The 20,875-nt window shown below is 43.7% G+C and overlaps 4 protein-coding genes across 4 annotated transcripts; 2 read left to right on the forward strand and 2 right to left on the reverse strand.

The window, feature by feature from the left end:
- Nucleotides 1-1,233: 1,233 nt before the first annotated feature.
- LOC108052512 (ATPase family AAA domain-containing protein 3A homolog) lies at nt 1,234-4,045 on the reverse strand. Its single transcript, XM_017134905.2, has 5 exons — nt 3,676-4,045; nt 3,085-3,559; nt 2,200-3,024; nt 1,876-2,074; nt 1,234-1,814 (listed from the first exon to the last, which is right to left on the reverse strand). Exons 1-5 carry the CDS (start codon nt 3,893-3,895, stop codon nt 1,722-1,724), a joined length of 1,812 nt encoding a protein of 603 aa, XP_016990394.2. The 5' UTR covers nt 3,896-4,045; the 3' UTR covers nt 1,234-1,721.
- Nucleotides 4,046-4,112: 67 nt separating this feature from the next.
- Nucleotides 4,113-6,874, forward strand: LOC108052511 (protein asunder). Its single transcript, XM_017134904.2, has 3 exons — nt 4,113-5,787; nt 5,878-6,183; nt 6,236-6,874. The coding sequence occupies exons 1-3, from the start codon at nt 4,214-4,216 to the stop codon at nt 6,426-6,428; spliced, it is 2,073 nt and encodes a 690-aa protein (XP_016990393.2). The 5' UTR covers nt 4,113-4,213; the 3' UTR covers nt 6,429-6,874.
- Nucleotides 6,875-6,965: 91 nt separating this feature from the next.
- On the forward strand, nt 6,966-8,472 carry LOC108052516. Its single transcript, XM_017134920.2, has 2 exons — nt 6,966-7,113; nt 7,174-8,472. The coding sequence occupies exons 1-2, from the start codon at nt 7,047-7,049 to the stop codon at nt 8,259-8,261; spliced, it is 1,155 nt and encodes a 384-aa protein (XP_016990409.2). The 5' UTR covers nt 6,966-7,046; the 3' UTR covers nt 8,262-8,472.
- On the reverse strand, nt 8,450-12,593 carry LOC108052510 (nucleolar protein 6). The gene is made up of 6 exons (XM_017134903.2): nt 12,452-12,593; nt 10,967-12,393; nt 10,792-10,902; nt 9,497-10,737; nt 9,029-9,432; nt 8,450-8,964 (listed from the first exon to the last, which is right to left on the reverse strand). Exons 1-6 carry the CDS (start codon nt 12,485-12,487, stop codon nt 8,557-8,559), a joined length of 3,627 nt encoding a protein of 1,208 aa, XP_016990392.2. The 5' UTR covers nt 12,488-12,593; the 3' UTR covers nt 8,450-8,556.
- Nucleotides 12,594-20,875: the final 8,282 nt, after the last annotated feature.

Consider the following 20,875-nt stretch of genomic DNA (forward strand, 5'->3'; position numbering starts at 1 on the left):
GATTTTCCTATTCAAACAACTTTAAACAGCAATAATAAATATGTATTATTTAATAAACGACGATAAACAAAGTTATGTCGATTATCCAATACATTTTTCGATGCTTCCTATGGCAGATATATTTTTATACCCTTGCAGAGGGTATTATAATTTCAGTCAAAAGTTTGCAACGCAGTGAAGGAGACATTTCCGACCCTATAAAGTATATATATTCTTGATCAGCATCACCAGGAGAGTCGATCTAGCCATGTCCGTCTGTCCGTCCGTCTGTCCGTCTGTCCGTCCGTTTCTACGCAAACTAGTCCCTCAGTTTTAAAGCTATCTGCTTGAAACTTTCCCAAAAGTTGTCTTTCTATTGCAGGTAGTATATAAGTCGGAACGAGCCGGATCGGGCCACTATATCATATAGCTGCAATATAACTGAACGATCGGAAATGCCATAACTTTGGTGTTTTTAAAGTTAGGAAGTTGGGATTTTCTATGGGTTTTATTTTAGGCTAATCAATCCGACCTACCAAATTTCATAAGGATCGGACGACTATATCCTATAGCCGCCATATAACTGATTGATCGGAAATGCCATAGCTTTGGTGTTTGCTTAGTTAGGAAGTTGGGATTTTCTATGGGTTTTATTTTTGGCCAATCAATCCAACCTACCAAATTTCATAAGGATCGGCCGACTATATCTTATGGCTGCCATATAACTGAACGATTGGAAATGGTGTTTTTAAAGTTAGGAAGTTGGGATTTTTTATGAGTATTAAGAACGCATCATATGAATAACCGATCCGGTCTTGGAGAATATAATTTACAGAATATTCTGCAAGGGTATATCAACTTCGGCTCCGCCCGAAGTTAGCTTTCTTTCTTGTTTTTTAATTGAACTCTTTTTAAACTGACGTATATCATCTTTATATTGATATAACTCATAACAGTTGACAAATAATGAATTTATGTCGATTTTTCTATTAATTTTCCTATGACAGTATCAAATAAAGTCCTCTGATTTTAATTAAAATAAAATCAAATTTTTGAAAATGTAAAAAATTAAATACTTCACAGTAAAAAATGAAAAACGACTTATCTCGGTTTAATTGCAAATAAATATTGCTAGATCAACTCACCAGGTGGTTCTGATCAAAAATAGATGTACCTTAAGATCGGAAACGTCTCCTTTTCTGCGTTAAAACTAAAATTATAATACCCTTCGCAGGGGCAAAAATTAAAATACAATTTTTAACAAGTAATCTATATATATTTATTTCATACTCATATATAGGAAAACACTGCGGACAAGTCAAATTGGTGGCCGCGCCAGCGAGAAGTTTAATATAAATCTCTCACAGTGCCGGCGCGGCGGGTTTCAATTAACAGTCTACGTCCAAAGCTTTAACATACGAAATGCAACACCAGCAGTTTAAAATATATACCTCTTATTGTATACACTATTGAGACAGTTAATGCAAGCTTATAATACAATTATCAGTGGGTAAAACTTAATTGCATCTATAGACAAACACGTGCTTCCGCCAACGATTTTGTACAGGCTGTTAAATGCATATATGTGTAACCGATATGCACTTGTTTGGTGTCTCGGCTGCTGTTTGGTATCCGGTAGTAAGATAAAGCCCTGTGCGTTACCAACTTAAATTAAATCGTTAGAAAACTAAACAAGTTTTGAATGCAGGTTGCAACTACTTCGACATCGAGTCCTCCGCGCCTCACAGTTTATTGGCAGTAAGGGTAAGGGGCGGAGAAACAGCGCCCGAAATGGATTTGTGGTCCGCACGCTCCTGATCCGAGAGCCAGGCCATCTGCAAAAAATATATATTAATATTGACAAGAGCTGGATTTAATACACGTTTTAACGCCCACCTTCTGCTTGTGCTGCTGAGCAGCGGAGTAGCACCTGTCCAGCACCATCTTTTCGGTAAGCAGCCCATCCTCGGAGGCATAGACTGCCGCTTGCCAGGAAACGCCCAGCTTGGAGATTTCTCGACCCGACATTCCATCGCACAAAGCGGCCATCTTCGAACACGTCTGTCCGTAGTCAAAGGTGTCTAGGTTGAAACGCCTAAAATTTGTTTTAAAAATAATTGCATATTGAATATAACTGGTTCCGCTTGCCACTTCTCAATTTTGCGGTCATAGGGACCATATTTAACAGCAAGCAATGAAGAAAAAAGAGCTTATACATACTTGGCACCCGCAGCGGCCGGCTGCAGCACATATTTATCGAAATAGAGTCGCAAGAGGCGCTCGCGTTCTTCTAGGCCAGGCAGAGTAAACTCCACCATCTCGTCCAGACGATCGTTGATGGCGTAGTCAAACTGTTCAGGTGTGTTGGAGGCCAACACGAGCATAAACTTTGGGTTCTGCTCGGAAGTGCGGTACAGGAAGGCGTTCAGAGCGGAACGCAGATCCTCCGAGATCTTCTCCGAGGAGCGCTTACGCAGGAAAGCGTCAGCTTCGTCCACGAACAGCAGCAGTCCGCGGCGAGAGGTGTGCGACCAGTCAAACACCTTGTGGATGGCCGTCACGCCCTCCTTACCCATGGGCGCCACATCGCCACCGGTCATAATGGCGAAGTCCATGCCAGAGTGCTCGGCCAGCTTCTTGGCGAACATGGTCTTGCCCGTTCCGGGTGGACCGTGCATCAGCACGTTCCTATACATGCCCCGGTTGATACGGGTGTTCTTCGTGGCAATGGCAATGTCGCGTAGACGTTCCTCCAGCTTCGGGTTTAGCACCACGCCTTGGAGGGCATCGGCCGGTTTGGCCCGCAGCCTCTTCAGGTAATTGAGCGGGTTCTTCAGGGCATCCAGGAAGGCGAAACGCGACGTCTCCCCCACCAGCGTGGGCTTGCCAATGCGCGCTTCCACATATCGAGAAACCACACCGGTGGCGCCCTTGGCCGTGTACACGCCCAGAGCAAGGAGCGAGAGTCCTCCGGCGGCGGTCAGCACCTTGTCCCAGTCGGTAAGCATGGCCTCCGCGCCGGCGCCAATGACAGTGCCAGCGGTTCTATGGTTCAGGAATAGGAAATCAATTATTATGTTCATGTTAATTTACTATCTAACTAACTTGATGCCCTCCAGGACAGTGGTGCGATGCTCCTGCGCTTTGAGTCGGATCTTCTCCAGATTGATGTCCCTGTTCTCGCGATCCACGCGTGCCTTGGCCCGCAGTTCGTGCTCCAGGAGCTTAAGCCGGTTCTTCTCCTTCATCTCGATCTCGTGCTCGATGGTCTGGCGGCGCATGGCCTCCTGGCGCTGGACGCTCTCCTCCTGCTTGCGCAGATTGTCTTCCTGGACACGCTGCTGCTGCTGCAGTTGGTCTTCATAGCGCTTACGGGACAGCTGATCCTGGTACTGGGCTCGCTGCTGCTGCTGCTTGGTCTCCTCGATGAGTGTCTTGCGGCGCTCCTCGTGGTCTATGCGCTTCTGCTCGACTTTGGCCTGCTCGATATGGGCCTCGTACTCCTTGACCTTGGTGTTGTACTCCGTCTGCCGGGTGGCCTCCTGCATCTTCGATAACTCGAGGGCCTCCCGGGCGTGTTCTGCGCGAGATTAACATGGGTCATGGACATGGACTCTAACTCGCAGACTCACACGCACGCTGCGATAGCATGGCGCATGTCGGTTACGCAATTGGCTGATGAAATTTTCCGCTTACTTGAACGTTCCAGGGTCTTGGCCGCATCCGCCGCCCGTTCCAGAGCCGAAGAATCGAAGCGGTACGCCTCCATGGCTTTACGCTCCGCCCGGCTCAGCTGAGCGTCCCCAGACTTGTCGCCGGCCGTCCTGCCCTCCGGATCGGCTCCTCCTCCATCCGGAAAACCAGCCGACTGTTCTGGCTGCGGCTGCTGGCGGTTTCTGCCCAAAAGCCACGACATGGTGCTGCTACTTTGGCGTGCGCTGATCGCGCGGTTCACTCAGTGTTTGGGACAAAAAAACAGTTTAGAAAATATTACGAAATTTTGACAGCTTTTGCTTTTACATCCAACAACGTGATTCTCAACTAATGTGGCCAGATTCAGTAAAACGATAACGGGCGAATGTCGGATTGATTATTAGGTTTTGGGCGTTGCCAGAAAGTTGCGCCGGGTAAAACTCACCACACCAGCTGTTCGCGGTGAACAAGAATTGTAAACAATTAAGATTTGCCATTTGTTTGATTTCCTTGCGTTTTTAGCTGCATAGGCGAGCCCACCATGTTCGAACGTAATCAGAAAACCATCTTCGTGCTGGACCACACACGGTACTTCAGCATTGCCAGCGAGGAGTATATCTCTATGGATTTCCTCAAGGGGAAGCCCTCGGTAGACGGCGGAGGACCAGGAGCGGCTACAAATGCAGGAGGAGGCGGCGGTGGATCCCAGTTCAGCAAGAGCCTGTGGACGTGCGCCTGCGAGTCCTCCATTGAGTACTGCCGCGTGGTCTGGGACCTCTTTCCGGGCAAGAAGCACGTGCGCTTCATCGTTTCGGACACGGCGGCGCACATCGTGAATACCTGGAGTCCCAGCACGCAGAACATGTCACACGTAATGAACGCCATGGTAATGGTGGGCGTGCCGTCGCGCAACATGCCCCAATCCTCGGACTACTCGGTTATCCACGGCTTGAGGGCAGCCATCGAGGCTCTGGCCGAGCCCACGGATGAGCAAATGGCAGCGGTTGCTGACTTTGGCCCCGAAGATCTGACCCGCATTCCCAACAAGGGCCGTGTCATCTGCATTACCTCGGCGCGGGACAACACAAGCATGAAGAGCCTGGAGGACATCTTCAACACGGTTCTGGTGCAGCAAAACGCCCTAGCAGCGCCGCCTGCTAAAAAGGGCCTGTCCATCGACCACTGCCACTTGGTCATTCTTAACATTGTGCCTCTGGGCGTCGAATCGCTGGTCACCAATCGCAGTTTGCTCAAAATCTCACCGCTCCTGGACGTCGAGATCCACACGGTTAGCGCCCCGGACATCTCGTACAAGTTGACGCATCTGATCCTAAACCACTATGACCTGGCCAGCACCACGGTGACCAATATACCCATGAAGGAGGAGCAGAACGCCAATTCCAGCGCAAACTATGACGTGGAAATCCTGCACAGCCGGCGAGCCCACTCCATTACTTGTGGCCCGGACTTCAGCCTGCCCACGAGCATCAAGCAGGGTGCCACGTACGAGACTGTGACGCTAAAGTGGTGTACGCCGCGCGGTTGCGGCTCGGCGGATCTGCAGCCCTGCCTGGGTCAGTTCCTAGTGACTCCTGTGGACGTGACCTCGCGACCAAGTTCCTGCCTGATCAATTTCCTGCTCAACGGGCGCTCGGTTTTGCTGGAGATGCCACGCAAGACCGGCTCCAAGGCCACCAGCCACATGTTGTCTGCCCGCGGTGGAGAAATCTTTGTCCACTCGCTGTGCATCACGCGCTCCTGCATGGATGAGGCGCCAGCGATCGCCGATGGCCCAGGTGGCCGCGTCTCGGACTACCGCACCGCTGAGCTCGGCCAGCTGATCAAGATGTCGCGCATGGTGCCATTAAAAGTTAAGGATCCGGCTGCTCCCAATATGGCGCGTCGATTACCACGGTACTTTCCCCTAACCACCAGCTCCTCGATACTATTCCACCTGCAGCGGCAGATCAGTTGGCTGCCGCACTTCCTGCACCTGTTGGTCAAGGAGGACATGGACAAGCAGGAGGAGGTGCGTTGCCAGCAACACATTCACGAGCTATACAAAAGCGCATCGCGCGGCGATGTTCTGCCCTTCACCCATACCAATGGAGCGAGGTAGGTATTAAGCCTGAATAATGAATGAATGTAATAAGTTAAGAATTAGTTTAATACTGATTTGTATTACTTGTTTCCATTTTGTTTAAGGCTAAAGCTCTCTAAGGCCAAGGATCAGTATCGGTTGCTGTATAGGGAGCTGGAGCAACTTATCCAACTGAACGCCACCACAATGCACCACAAGAATCTGCTGGAGAGCCTGCAGAGCTTGCGCGCAGCCTACGGCGATGCGCCGCTCAAGTCGGAATCGGGCGCCAGCCTTCTACGCTCCTACACGGAATCCCCGCTTTCACCTGAGCGCCTAGAACCCCTCAGCAGCGGCAGTGCCAGTGGCAGCAGCAACTCCAATAGCCTGCTTAAGGCTAGCAAGCGCCGCATGTCTAGTTGTGGGCAAAGGTAGGCCGGTCTTTATTGAATAAACCTATACTAATCATTGTATTATCGCCAGATCCCTGCTCGATATCATCTCCTCTGCAGAGCGAAGTCAGTCCAACAAGCGCTTGGATTTTTCGGGTCGTCTTTGCACTCCACTGGGTCAGGTGGCCAAACTGTACCCGGACTTTGGCAACAAGGAGAAGGATCCACTAACGACGGGCGCCAGTATTACGCCCAACGTCAAGGAGGAGTCAATACGCAGTTAAGAAAAGAGATCCGTATCTAAATTACGCATTTTGACCAAACCAGACATATTTATAGAAAACAACTTTCTGTTATATTTTCCTTAAGGAAGACTTAATTTTAAAATAATTGAATGTTGCAATTAAGTATTTTTCTGTGAGCTTCTGCTTTTATTTGGCCTATGGCTGAAAAAACATAACTATTTGTGGAGAAACCATTATTCCCTAAAGTAAGCTGCTTCAAAATGAATGATTCAAACTGTACGTTTAACTTAAGAAATTATTTACTTCTGTTCAATATCAGTCTTTTATAACTGTTTTTGATCTTTCACACCGATATCGATCATAATACATTTTTGAATTTAAGAAATATTTACTGAGTACTTGATAACACAGATTTACATAGTAAGCTTTTACCAATGAAACGAATATAAATAAAATATGGCGTGCATTTCCTGCATTTAATATAAGTTGCCTATCTCGGCTTAATTAGTATTTTATTTTAAATGCAAACATTTCTTGAACAATGCCTATCAAGGTTTCTTTTTTCTATTTGTTTCGTTCAAAAACATTTGTCTTCATTTGTAATTTTCTCAGATGAATTTAGAGTATACTTCCAAAATTATCTGGTAATCTAAGACAATGACCAACAATTCCACTGTGAGGAAGGTGATGCAAGTATCCGAGGAGGCGGCACCAGCTGTGCACAGTAAGCTCCGACCTCTTCTGTGTTCATTATAATAATGAAGCTCCTTTGTTTTTTGTCAAGTTCCTATATTGGTGGGCAATGAAAAGTTTGTGCTTACACAGCAGGACATTCGACGAGTGGAGGACATCCGGATGTTAACATACAATCGCCTGGCGCCCAATGGGCAGTTTTATCCCGTGGATTTGTCTTTAACAGCTCTGGAGCCCTACTCCCTGCCCACCACCTCGATTTTCTGCACCCTTGACGATCTTATCGCCCGGTCCTTGACAAAAAGAGTCAAGTTGGATCTGAACAAGGACCCCGGTGAGAATGAGAAGCTCTCGACCAAAGCTCCATGCCCGATCCTGCAGCAAATCCCCTGCCGGACAGTTGCCAGTGTTTCCACTCAACTGGGCTGGTCCAAGATAAAAGCGGAATCGGATCCCGTTTTTCCACTGCGGTACAGCTCTGGCACCTCCACTTGCGGGTTGATGTCGACCACACAAACCCAGACTAGTTCTATCAAAACTCAACCAAGTTTAAGTCCTAGGCCAAATCCGATAGGGAAGAAGGAGTCGCCAGGACTCGTGAGTTGCCAAACTCAGACTAGTCCCAGTCAAACTTCGATTGTGAAGAAGGAGCCAAAGAACTCGACTTGCCAAACGCAACCCATTACAACCTCTACGGGCTGCAATACCTCAGCGAGCCACCTTATGGGAAAGATCACCACCGAGTCATATGTATCGGATGTAAGTGAATATACATCGGAGGAGGAGACCACTCATCCCTGTCCGCGCTGCAAATCGCAACAAACTTGCACAGAACACGACCTGATAGTGCAGCAACAACGTCCACTTCTGACCCCCAGATGTCCGTTGGAGCAGCCTTGCACATCGCGTCAAATACACTTTGATTTCTGTTCTCAAGAAGGGAAATCCTGTACCCAGCAAATGAACAAGCTCCAAAAACAGGAGGATCAGGGCTTTTATAGGACAGTTCCATTGAGTAGATCTCTTTATAAACAAACTCTCAGCAAAGCTCCAGACTCCAAGCCAAGAAAAACACTAACATACGACTTGAAAGGTCCTATCGAGATAAATCCTAACTACGAGGAACTGGTGCGGGAGCACAGTAAGAAGGATTCAGCACACGCCAACAAACAGTTGTGATGTTACACTTAACTATTTTCTTCTCTATTACTTTTTATATTTATAACATTTACTTCCCCTATTATTTGTATAACATTGCAAATAGTATTACAATTTGTATGATAAGGAAAACTGCGCGAATCGATGCAAACATAATAGATTTCAGTTTTAAAAAATTTTACGGTCAATAATATAAATAACCAAAAACGTGAGGTTATAAAAATATAATATATTTTACATTTTTTCTACATTTAAAAAACTTTTATACTTAACTATTAGTTTACTTACACAGATAAGCAGAAAGCTATGTCTAAATTTAATTTAAGGCCTTCAGAGCCGAACTTTTAATGAGTCGCTTCTTTTTGGGCGGCGCTTCCTGCTCAGCGTCCTTTTGAATCTTCTGCTTTTTGGGCTTCAGGCTTGACTTCTCCTGCGGCTGCTTGGCATTGAAGTACCGCTTGGGCTGTTGATGCTCCCGCTGTTCCCGCTTTAGCTCCTCTGGGGTGGAAATGCGTAGGTAGAAATCTTTAAGAAGCATTTTGAAATCCTCGAGCAGCGTTTCTTTAAGAACTTGGACTTTGCCGTTTTCGCAGGGACTGCAGGCCTGCAGCTCGGTGACCTTGAAGGGTTTTGGTGCGAAATCCGTGGGCGGCCGCCACACAATAGCCAGTTCCTTGCCGCCGTGAGGATTATAAAAGAAGGCAGCAAAGTCGGAGTAGGCAGACTATTAAGATGGAAATAAAGCTCATGAAAATTTCCGAATATATTTAATTATTTTAATTTCTTACCCTCAGTTGTCCCACAATCCTGGCCATACGATCTGCACCGGCTGGAGGCAAATGGAAGTTTGGCTGGCTAAAGGATACGAATGGGGATCCCAGATCATAGCTCAGAGAATTGGGCACCAGATCTGGCTTGAGTTGTATAACCAAGTCGTAACCCTCATTAGAACCTCGGAACAATTGTGCCGGCCGCACGAATCTCAGATCCTTTGACATCAGGCTGGTCTCGATAATTTGGAGACCATGGCGGGCCAGTCGCGTCACATGTCCCAGTACCCGTTGGCTGGGTGATTGATCCGAGGTCCAAAGGCGTCCGGCGTGCTGAATGTCGTAGGAAGTGGCCAAAGCGAGGGGGGGATAACTTTGTCGGTCGCTGCGGTAGCTGTGCTCCAGATCCGCTACTTGTTGTTCTAAATTAAATAGGTGTTTGATACTGATTATCGGATTTTCTTGGACTGGTAAATAAAGACTTACCCTGCCAGCTGTTGTTAAAGTTGAGGAGAAAGAGTTCGCCAGTGAAGTCGCTGTGGGCGAGCAGTTGCAGGAACCGAATGAAGCCAGTTTGGGGCGCCGCTATGGCTTGTGGCGCATTTCGCTGCTGGAAAAGATGAGCCACCAGCAGCTCGGTGGCCATCTCAGGCCACAGACCATCGTCCAGCAGTTGGGTGGCAAGCCAACGCTTGGCCAACATCACAGTGGGCCCGAAAGCAGAGAGGGACTGATGGAGTGAGTGCAATGCGCCGCTCACTTTGGGTAGTATGTAGTGATGGCGTTCTAAAGTGCGACTTGCTGGGTTATCTACGTATGTGGTTACGCCACGTTCAGTAACCTCTTGCTTGAGCAAAGCCAGCTCCTTGCTGTGGGCCAGCTCAATGAGAAAGCAAAAGCCCTGCTTTAGTACCAGAAGACCTTCGGCGGACATTACCCATTGAAGGCGGCACTGCGCCTCAAGCTTTTCGCCAATCTCAATAAGAAAGGCCGTTTTAAGGGCACGCAGTGCAGTCAGTTCGTTGGGCCACTTGCCGCTCTGGCCCAGCTGGATAACCACCCTCTGCACATGGCTGGCCAGAATGTGTTTGCCTGCCACACGTGCTTGTGGCAGCACTGGCTGGGGTTCGCAGTAGCGGAATATGGGTGATGTGCCTGATATAGAGACGATCTCCAGCGGCAGACCATTCAGCCCATGTAGTTGTCGTGCCAATTCATCATAGCAGCGGATGACGTGTGGACTGAGTGCCTCCGCATCTGTGTCCTGATCCAGTATCAGCTTGGTCTTCAGTTTGTTGACCTTGAACCAGGGAGACAGGCGGTAGACCTGGTCCAACTCAGCGCCGATGAATTGCACATCCTTGCCCTCCAGTTGTAGGTGATGCTCCAGCAAGTGAAGCACAATCTGACGAACAATTTGTCGCTTCTTGGCTGGGGAGTCCTGGGCGGTTCCCCAAACGACAGCTTCGGTGATGCTGCCATCCTGAAAGCGCCGAAGGTTTGACCTTTCTCCCCAGAACCGACGGAACTCTGCAGCTCCCTCTGGATCCTCGTTGGTCGCGGGTCCTTTATTTAACACCTCGTAGGCGTGATCTGGCTGGAGTATTAAACCCAGTTGAATGTACTTTCCAATGCTTGGAGCCTTATTTTCCACTAGCCAAGCGGTAGTTGCCGTTTCTAGGGGAATAATGGATTGTACACGCTCGGCGAGTCCCTTTTTAAGAAGCCTAAAATATGGATTTTAAGTTTAATGGTTTATAAGAATCCCAGCGTCAACTCACTCTGTCAGCAATTGAAGCAGCTGGGGATAGCCATATTTGGCATAATCATACTTGAATTTAGGCTGGGAATGCAGCATAAGCATCTGATTCACACACGAATAATTGGTAATCCTAAGCAAAAAGAAAAGTGTTAATTTTTAAAGAAATTATAGATAAGGCTTAGGGTTGTCCTTACTTCAAGATATTATCCACACGGCTGTACAGTGGACACTTCTGCATGAAGATGAGCGGGAAACTGTTTAGCTTCATGTCATTAAGCAGATCCACGGCTAGTTTGGCCTCCTCTCGAACTCTTTGGTAAAGGGAGAGCGGAACATTCGCACAGAAATTGAGTTGGCCTGTAAAGTCCATGAAGCAGACGTCATAGTGCGAAGCCAACTTTGTCAGTTCTTCTGTCTGAATTGAAGCTGGAGCCAGGCTGATGCCTTTGGTCCAATCTGTGTTGGCCAGTTGGTTCCAAACCGTGCGAGCCACCTGATAACTACTGCTCGACTGGTGCAGGATGCGCTGCGAGTTCAGGTAGACAATGTAGGCGGCTAGGATGTGGCTGCCAAAGCCGCTATAGCCTATGCACAATTCCCTTTGACGCAGCCATACTTTGAGAAGCAGAAGACCGTCCTGGAAGTTGCGCCTGCCTTTAAAGGCCTTTTCCAAATGTGCCTGGTTCTCGGCCAAAGTAAGATCGAACAGTACGTTGGCGTTGTAGTGCTGGGTGGAGGGTAGTGGCTCCTCCTCGTCCCACTCGTCACCATAGAACGAGGGGCGAATATTGTTGTTCCAGGGCACAAATCGACCAGGCTTGAAGCTGCTAAGGGGAGCAGTGATAAACAGGCGCACCTGCAGATGCTTGGTCACTTGCTTGGCTACTGGGGTCAACTCGAGTACAGGCTTTAGCGGATTGTTCGCGAGGTAGTTAAATTTGAACTGATCGTTGGCGTAATTTGGCGACTCCTGCATCCTTTCCGTGACGTAGGTGAGGTAAAGAGCTCGCTTTTGGTCATATCGAAGGTTAAGGTAATCTTCTTTGTGCAGGGATTCCTTCGGCATCTCTAGAGCCACATCCACCACAATCTTGGGACCCAGCAGGGTTCCCGTAGCGGCGGCTCCAATCAGATAGGGTTCCTTTGTGGGTTTGGAAAAAACGAATCCGGATGGTTTTTGTTGCAGATTTAAAGGCACCTCCAGGTTAGTTCGCTCCATCAACCCATCTTTCAACTGTTGGGTGAAGACCGTGAAGGATTCCAGCCAGCTGTCGATAAACTCCATGTACTTGGTTTTTAGCTGCAGCTCCTCCAGCATTTCCTTGACTTGCAGCTTGAAGAGGTTGGAGTGAAAGAGGTTCTGGGTATCGCGCAGCTCCTTCATCTCCTCCAGAGTAGGTGGCTTTACATTTTTGGTCTCGTTCTTCTGCTTGAACTTGTTGTTCTTTGGCTTGGTAGTGACCTGGATTGGGTTCTTCTTGGCGGGTGTGGGTTCCGGTTCATCGAAGCCATCGTCGCTGCTGGGAGTGGACTGCTCCAGGTGGAGGTGATCCACGGCAGATGAATCCTCCTGGGAATCCGCTCGATCGGCTTTCTTTGATGTTTTTTTCGGTATCCGATCCTGTATCGTTTAAATATTAGGCCAAATACTCTCTCCTTCCCAATCTACGTTCGCTTACCGACTTTCCTGGTTTCCTTTTAGCTTTCAACATCATTATTGTTACGTACAAATCCTATTTAAATTATAATTTATTTATTATCTGGAGAGAGAACACAATCGCACGTGTTGCAACTGCGATATTAAACTATTCGGTATTTGAAATGCCATTGAAACATGGTCACCCTTGAACAGGCAGTTTCGTTTTTTAGGAATAAATCAGTCGCGAAAACAAACTGTAAAAATCGAACGTAATTACAATTAAAAGATTAAAAAATAGGTAATACACTAAGACAATACTTATAAACAACAACTATTTGGCTTAATAGAAAGCTGTGAAATGTCGTGCTGATTTTTGCAGTGCCATTTGTAAGTGTCTTTATGGAGAATTTTTGTCTACTGCAAGAAATATCAAATGAATTAAGCAAAAATTTGCCCTCTAAATTAAATATATAACATTTGAAAAGTTAAAACAAAAGTGCATTATTCAGATAAAGTTTAAGTGTAGATAAACAAAGTTGCCGGCTAATTGGCTACGACGTGCAGCGGTATTTTGATTGGTATTTTTCTTTTATAATTAATGAAAAGTAACGAGCAATCAGGTTTTTTTGCAGCATATTACATTTTATAACTATTTACAAAAGAAAAGCAAGTAAGAAATGGTAATATAATTAACTAATTTGGGTTTGGTCAGTATTCAGTATTAAAATACACTTGCAGTATTACCTCCTTTTACCAACACGGTCTCCCATCGTCTCAGTCCATGTCGAGTGTGTGTGTGTGTGCAGGCAAGAGAAAAAATCGCACCATTTTTCTCGTGCCCTCTTGCGTGCTTTTTTGGTCTTTCGAGGACAGTTTCGTTGGTTATTAAACAAACATAAGCCTAGCTAAATATGTAAAAAGTAGTGAATTAGGTAGTAATCGAGAAAGCGACGAGCGCACAGCTGCAAATCGAGTGCAAATTTTAATTCGGTCCGAACGAGTGTAACTGTGTCTGTGCGTGCGTGCGTGTGAGTGTATGGGTGAAAAAATGAGGCGTAGTGAAAATGCGTGCAAAACTGTATAAAAGGTAAATCGTCAGAATCGATTTGGCTAATTAATTAAGCCTAAAAGTTGTTCCTTTGCGTACAAATCAGCACAAAACAAACAGTGATGCGTTGGCAGAAAGGCAGCCCATTGAAAAAATATGGCCAAAAGTCGAGTAGTTACACCCTCACTGCCTCTTACTCCCACTGTCGCTCTCTCTACCTCTCTTTTTGGCCATCGCCGCTTTGACTCTTTTTGCATCGAATAACAAAACGTGAAAATTTATAAAAATAAACGAAACCACGTACGAAAATATTTACTTCGACCTTGCGCCCCAGAGATTTTTCCAACATTTTATTTGGAGCGGGGGCAAGGCAACCAATTCGCCTAATTCCAATCCATTTCAAGATTATCATTAATTACCCTTGAGGAAAATGTAACTTAATTTTGTATAACAAAATTATTAAAAGTGGAAAGCCGGAGGTCAATAATAACACTCCAAAAATTAAATGAAAATCAATGAGCAAAAGCAAATTTAGTTAGCGCTCTCGACCCTGCTTAGTGTGACCAGTCTGCGCGCGCACAGCCAAAACATACCAAAAAATACCGCAATACTTTTACAGTATATAGTCTATTGAATAAACTTTATTTGCTACACAGAAAAAAATTGTTCCAATAGAATTTACAAACAGAACCCATTTAAACTTAACGTGTAACCATAGAAAAAAAGTAAATAATGTTAATACTTCTAAAAAATTAACACGTTTATTGCGAAGCGGTGGAACTTCATCTCGGTTTTATAGCAAGCTCTAAAATCCATATAAGTTAAACATTATTTACAACATATCAAAACAATATGAAGATTGTAAAAGTATCTTTTTTACCTACCCATTTAAATTTGACATCGAGATGATATTTTATTTCTGTTCAGCATGATTAAACGTCATTTCCTTCTTTTACAGATTGCTATGATTTCAAGGCGCTGGAGCCCTGTGCTATAAGTGTTTAAGTGTGCAACTGACCGGTTAAATTGTCCATAGCTGAAATTTAACTACACCTCAACAGCAGAAACACTTTTGCCTAAAATGTCAGCCGAGACTGAGAAAAACATAGCAACAAACTGAATGAATACAATTCGGTGTTCAGATTTGTTGTCACACAAATTGTTGGATAAAATGTGCAAAAGTGTGTTTGTCAAATTGTTTAGCCAAAATTATTTGTTTACCTAGTTATTCAGCGTAGCACGAGACTGTTTTTCCTTTACATCTCACAACACACTTGGCTAATTTGCACCGGAACATAAAGCTGAGCCCGAAACTCGATCAATCGTCCAGCAGCAACGGTTTAGCAATAGGAATTAAATAATTCTACCACAGATAGCCCGCCTTTTGACATTTGTACACAGCTACACAGCACACACACCAACACAAAAATCACATAAAAAACTAAAAACTAAAAAAAATATAGCAACAAAGCTGAAAATTCAAGGAGATGCTGCTCAAAATTCATACTTAATGTCAAACAAGAACGACGATCCCACAGAAACAACAACAACAGCTAGAGCAGGAAAAAGAACAACAGGAATAACAGTAAGCTAGCGAAGACCGAGCCGGGAGCGAATGAGACGAGCTCATTACTTACACACACCTGACGTGTCGTCCAGCCAGCTGTAAACGAGTGGGAGAGAGCACAAGAGAGAGCGGCGGATCTCCCGTTACCGCATGCGCGACATGCGCGGACGCTAAGTGACTGTGAGTGAGTGCGCGGGTGCCAGTGCGTGCGAGTGTGCGTGAACACTCACGCGCTGAGAGGATAATTCGCTCAATTCGCACGCATCCCACAGATCCTTCAGATCCTCCAGTTTGTGCAGCGAACAGAAATCGCATTTCGGATCAAAACAATCGCCAGACAGTAACCACAACAACAGCAGCAGCGGCAGCCGATATAAATTCATTATCAAAATTCACGGAAAAGGCGATCGAGTTTTGAGTCAAAATTCAATCGAGATTAGCTAGGCGAAATGCAGCGACGTGAACGGCAAGCAAGGTGAGTTATGATTGCCCAAACTCAAATTCCTTTGCCACTTCAATAAATGCCGCCCGATTTCTTAAAGGGGTTAAACCGTTCATACATTTTTTGTCTAAATAACCAAAAATTAATGGCTCTTCTAGTGATAGTTATACCCGTTACTCGTAGAGTAAAAGGGTATATTGTATTCGTGCAAAAGTATGTAACAGCTAGAAGGAAGCGTTTCCGACCCTATAAAGTATATATATTCTTGATCAGGGTCACTAGCCGAGTCGATATAGCCATGTCCGTCTGTCCGTCTGTCTGTCCGTCTGTCTGTCCGTCTGTCTGTCCGTCCGTATGAACGCTGAGATCTCGGAAACTATAAAAGCTAGAAGATTGGCATTTTGCATGTAGATTTTAGGAGTTCCTACGCAGCGCAAGTTTGTTTCAAACTGGTGCCACGCCCCTTTAACGCCCACAATCGCTTATATACGATTTTAAAAATTTAAATATTTCGGAAAAGTAAAAATGCAGTTTTATTGTGTTTATCAATACCTATCGAAATGTAGAAGAAATTTTTCAAATCGGACCATTCGTTAAAAAGTTATGCGTGATCAAAGTTTATAAAATCCATCTCCCTCGCACTCCCTTTACCTGCGTAACGGGTATCTGATAGTCGGGGCACCCGACTATAGCGTTCTCTCTTGTTTTTTATAAACTGTATATACATGTATACTTTTCTTTGCTCCATATAATAACATTGTAAACAATGAATTAACATTTTTTTTGGCAAATGGCTAGTTTTAACTGTGTGTAAGTGCCGGTAACCCCTTGAGTGGTCATTGAAATGGTGCCTTTCTACAGCAACGAAACCCAATTCTTAGCAATAAACTCCTAATAGAAATCAAAGCAAAACAAAACATGCACGCTGGTTTTGGGTCTTGCTTGGAAATCTGCGGCCTCGGTACGTCCCAAACCTATTGTATTTCAAACTCGACATCCCGGTTTCAAGCAACACTTAAAATTGTGCGTAGAAATGATCGGCTTATGACTATTTTTAAAATTTTGCATTGATAAACGCTAAGAAAACCACACTCTTAAGCAACGGAAGTGTAGGTTGTTCCCATAAATTTTCCCATAAGCGTATTGTAGCTCTTTGCTATCAGGCGTAGAAACAGATGGATATTTTGATAGCGATAAGATTATAATTATGATAGAGAATGAATGTTTGCGAGCGTTTAGCACTAAAAAGTGTTATTATTTTTGAAGTTATAAATCTATTTAAATCAAGATATTCCAATTAACTCAACCAATAATCTTGAATTCTTTAACGCAATAGGAAACAGAGACCATTTGAGATAAATTAAAAATTTCTTAAGTTATTCGGTTTTACCAGCGATCTGTAATGAATTCTTTACTGAATGTGACAGACAACAAATTTCCAAAAAGCAGATTTATTTTAATTTCCCAACAAATACTGTACATTGCCAAAAGTTCAACCATCAGTTGAGTTTCGTTTTTGTTGCTGGCTTTTTGTTCGCCAAAAGATTTTATTTTTAGCAAAGAGATGTTGCTATTTAAACTTGTATGTTTGATTTTATTTTATTTTCGCAAGTGTTTTGGCTGCTTTTGGTTTATGGCGTCTGCTTCTTCTCGCCTCTGGCACGCCAGCCAAATTAAGAAGAAGAGCCATGGGAAGGGGGTGAATGAAACGGTTTCCAATCCAATACATAATACCCACAGATGTGGGTGCATAATAGATGCCCTCGGTGTTTGGGTAAGGAAGCGGGAAACGAAGTGCACACAACTCACGCACATTATAAATATTTTATAGGCATTTTAGTTGATCGGCCTCCTTGAGTCAGGCCGACGGAAGGCACCTTCTTCGCCTTGAATGTGGGTCCAATATTGTCGTGGCTGATGGTTTTCCTCGTGTTCGCCTATTGACATTTCTAGGTTTTTGTTGCTCCCAAGTCTTGCAGTGTCTGTGTCTCTGTATGTTTGTGTTTTATAGTTCTTTATACGCACATTTCTTTTTCATTGGGCCGTCGTTCATATGTTTGCTGTCTGCATTTTCGGGTCTTCCAGCTATATTTACTCACTCAAAGCACTTGTTTGCTCGTCGCCCATCGCGATGCGTATGAGACAGGCGACTTTTGGGCGCAGTTTATCGGGTTTTCATTATTTGACCTCGGGGAATCTTACATATAAGGTAGGATAAAGTGGGAGCCATTGCAAGAAACCTTGCTGAGCCAGAGCCTAAGACGTTTTCATTTCCAAACGTTTCCCTTTACAAACACGGATTAACCTAGGAAATTTGTCTCAAGTAAAAGGGGAATTAAAAATGTTTGCTGACCCGCATAAATTAATGTAGGTTAAGTAATAACTGATGATTGAGCCTTTTCTCTTCCATGTTTATCCAACAAAAAGTTAGAAATAGCAAAACTGAAATCATGTTACAACATTTATTTTACACGCCACTGCCAGTACATAATAAAAGAAAACGGAAAGCAACTAACCAAACTAACGTAATTTTGTTGCTAGCCAACGAACAAACTTACTCACACACGTCTACATATTCACATTTCCACACATTTTAGATGGAGACAGCGAATGTAGCGTAAAACAAACTTTTTGTATTACTTTTTATTATTTAATAGCCAAGCTGTTATGGAAACAGGAATGGTGGAGGGGCGACGGGGATAACCTAAATTTTCAGTTAGAAACGAGAACAACAAGCAGTATAACGTAGGCCACGGCAGTGCTGCCACCTGCCACCCTTTGAGGGGGCATTACAGTTGGGCTTCCTTAACCAGAACTGGAATTTTAAACTTCGTTGATGTAATATCAATATTTCTTCAAAAAATAAATTATATCGTTATGATTTGCTATGATTTTTTTTTTCTAAATTCTGAATTCTCTGAAAATCTTTATTTTGTATGTTTAACAGTCTACCATTAAAAAAAATAATCTATGTGATCTAGACAATATTTAAAAAGGTTCCAAATTATGTTTTTTTTTTAAATTTGTTTTAACCATTTTTTCTATTTATTCATTTTTCACGTTGATTTGAGAGTCTTAGTTAGGGAAGCTGTACTGCATAGAATCCGGAGAGAAAGAACCTCAAAAAGAAAGCCAAGTTGCGTGCGGCGAAAAGTAGCTCCAATAATAATACAAGAAAACGCTGATGAAAAGCGAACGAAAGCGAGAGGACAAAGGTGGGGGATGGACTGGGTGACCAGTGAGTAGCAGCTGTGGTTCCACATAAAAACAAGAAAAAAATGCGGATTTAGCAAAAATAATGTGAATGTAAATGCGAACCACAACGAAATAAAAAGCAAAGCGCAAGTGACCCATCAAACACTGGCACACACACCACTCAATACTTACCGGTGACGTCATTAGGCTGTTGTCGACTGTCAATCGCTGGCTTTCCTTTTATTTTTGTTGCTCCACAAGTGAGTAAGTAAATGGCTGAGACTGCGTGGGGGTGTTTCTCCCTATGGGAGCCGCAGAAAAGCCGAAAGCGACTAACATATTGCTGACAATAAAGAAGAAAACCTAATACCCCACAACCAATGATTCCAAAGTTAACCGCTTTGCAGGAAAAACTAGTTCTTTCTTAGGTCAAATTCTCGCAAATTTATGTTGTTTTCATTACTCGAAACTCGTGTATTATGAATGTTGTCATAATTTGTATCACAAATTTTTTAACAAATTCAATTGGAGAAATATTCCTAAAAATAAATTAATTTCAAATCAAGTAACAGAAATTCCTATTCTAAACATTTTATGAAATATTGCGTAAATTCTACTAAAACTTCATGTTAAATATTAAAATAAATTAAAAACTCACACTTCTACACATTTTAAACATGTAAACTAGAGACAATTTCCTTAAAAGTTGGTATATATTAAATACAGAGTGATAAGAAATAAGGGAGAAAATTGATGCGCTTAGAGAAATGCAATTTTTCACTTCACAATTTTCCTCTACCTCAGCTGCATGCTGAAAAAGTACAAATTAAATGAATGGAAAAGGGCCAACGTCAGCAAAAAGCAAGGAAACAAAAAAAAACCAACAGTGTGAAAATTTCATCTAATTAAATTAGATGCTCGAGTCCCATAAAGGGAAAAAGCCAAATGGAAGGGGAGTGCGCGTGGGTGAAAGTAAAAGCCTGCCAAACAAATCGATGGGATTTCACATACAAACAGCTGACACAAAGCTTTGACGGAGCTTCCTTTTTTCTGTCAATTTTTATTTTCACACACGTTTGCGGTTGGATTATTTCAAGCCTTCGGCAATGAATTATGAGGTACTTCTGTCGAATGGTCAGGAACCGAAATCGGGAATGAGGTTTTTTAAAATTAGGACAAAAATGGGAAATGTAAGATATGTGACTTAAAATACGACATTATTGTGTTCTAGTTGAAAACTTTATGTACCATTTTTATACCCTCGCAGAGGGTATTATAATTTCAGTCAAAAGTTTGCAACGCAGTAAAGAAGACATTTCCGACCCTATAAAGTATATATATTCTTGATCACCAGGAAAGTCGATCTAGCCATGTCCGTCCGTCCGTTTCTACGCAAACTAGTCCCTTAGTTCTAGGGCTATCTGCTTAAAACTGCTTTCCCAAAAGTTGTCTTTCTATTGCAGGTAGTATACAAGTCGGAACGAGCCAGATCAGGCGACTATATCATAAAGAAAAGAAAATTATAACTTTGATGTTTTTAATTATTTTTTTTTCTTTCGGATTTGGTAATATTAAAATATTATGGAATTACGGGTTTAATTAAATTAAACTCGGACAACAAAATCATATAGCTGCCATAAAAACGATGGCAAAATGCAGCGCGAATTCAACATAGCTTCATTGTTTTTAATAATATATGCATAGAAATCGAAATGTATTCGATTTGTAATAACTGCAAGGGTATCGGATTGGCGAAGTTTGCTTCCTTTCTTGTTTTAATTTAAATTAAATGTTAGAACTTTAAAACTATAGGTCTTTGTAAATATATGCTTTAAGTTCAAATTAAAACGCAAGTAGCTCATACTATGGGCAGCGTTTTTTAACCAAACGCAACCATCAAAATTCTTGTCGATTTTCTCACTTCAACACTCGAAATTTCAAGAGCATCAGCACTATGAGGAAAATGAAAAGGGACAAGTGCTGTTCAACTAACTCGGCTGGCTTAAGTTCGCTTTTATCTTTTATCTTGCCACCCCCTAAAGTTCCCTCTTCACCGCTCTATTTGCGTTAATTTTTCATCTTTGTCTTTATCGTAGAGTCGTGGAATTCCTTAAGTGGAGGAAAAAGCGGACAAACAGATTAGACGTGGCTTTGGATAGGAGCCTAACAAGTTGCTCAGGTCAAGTCTGGTTTTTGTTTGAGTTCCTTTTGT

Source organism: Drosophila rhopaloa, unplaced genomic scaffold (assembly GCF_018152115.1).
Source record: "Drosophila rhopaloa isolate 14029-0021.01 unplaced genomic scaffold, ASM1815211v1 contig_155, whole genome shotgun sequence".
In the NCBI taxonomy this organism is placed as follows: domain Eukaryota; kingdom Metazoa; phylum Arthropoda; class Insecta; order Diptera; family Drosophilidae; genus Drosophila; species Drosophila rhopaloa.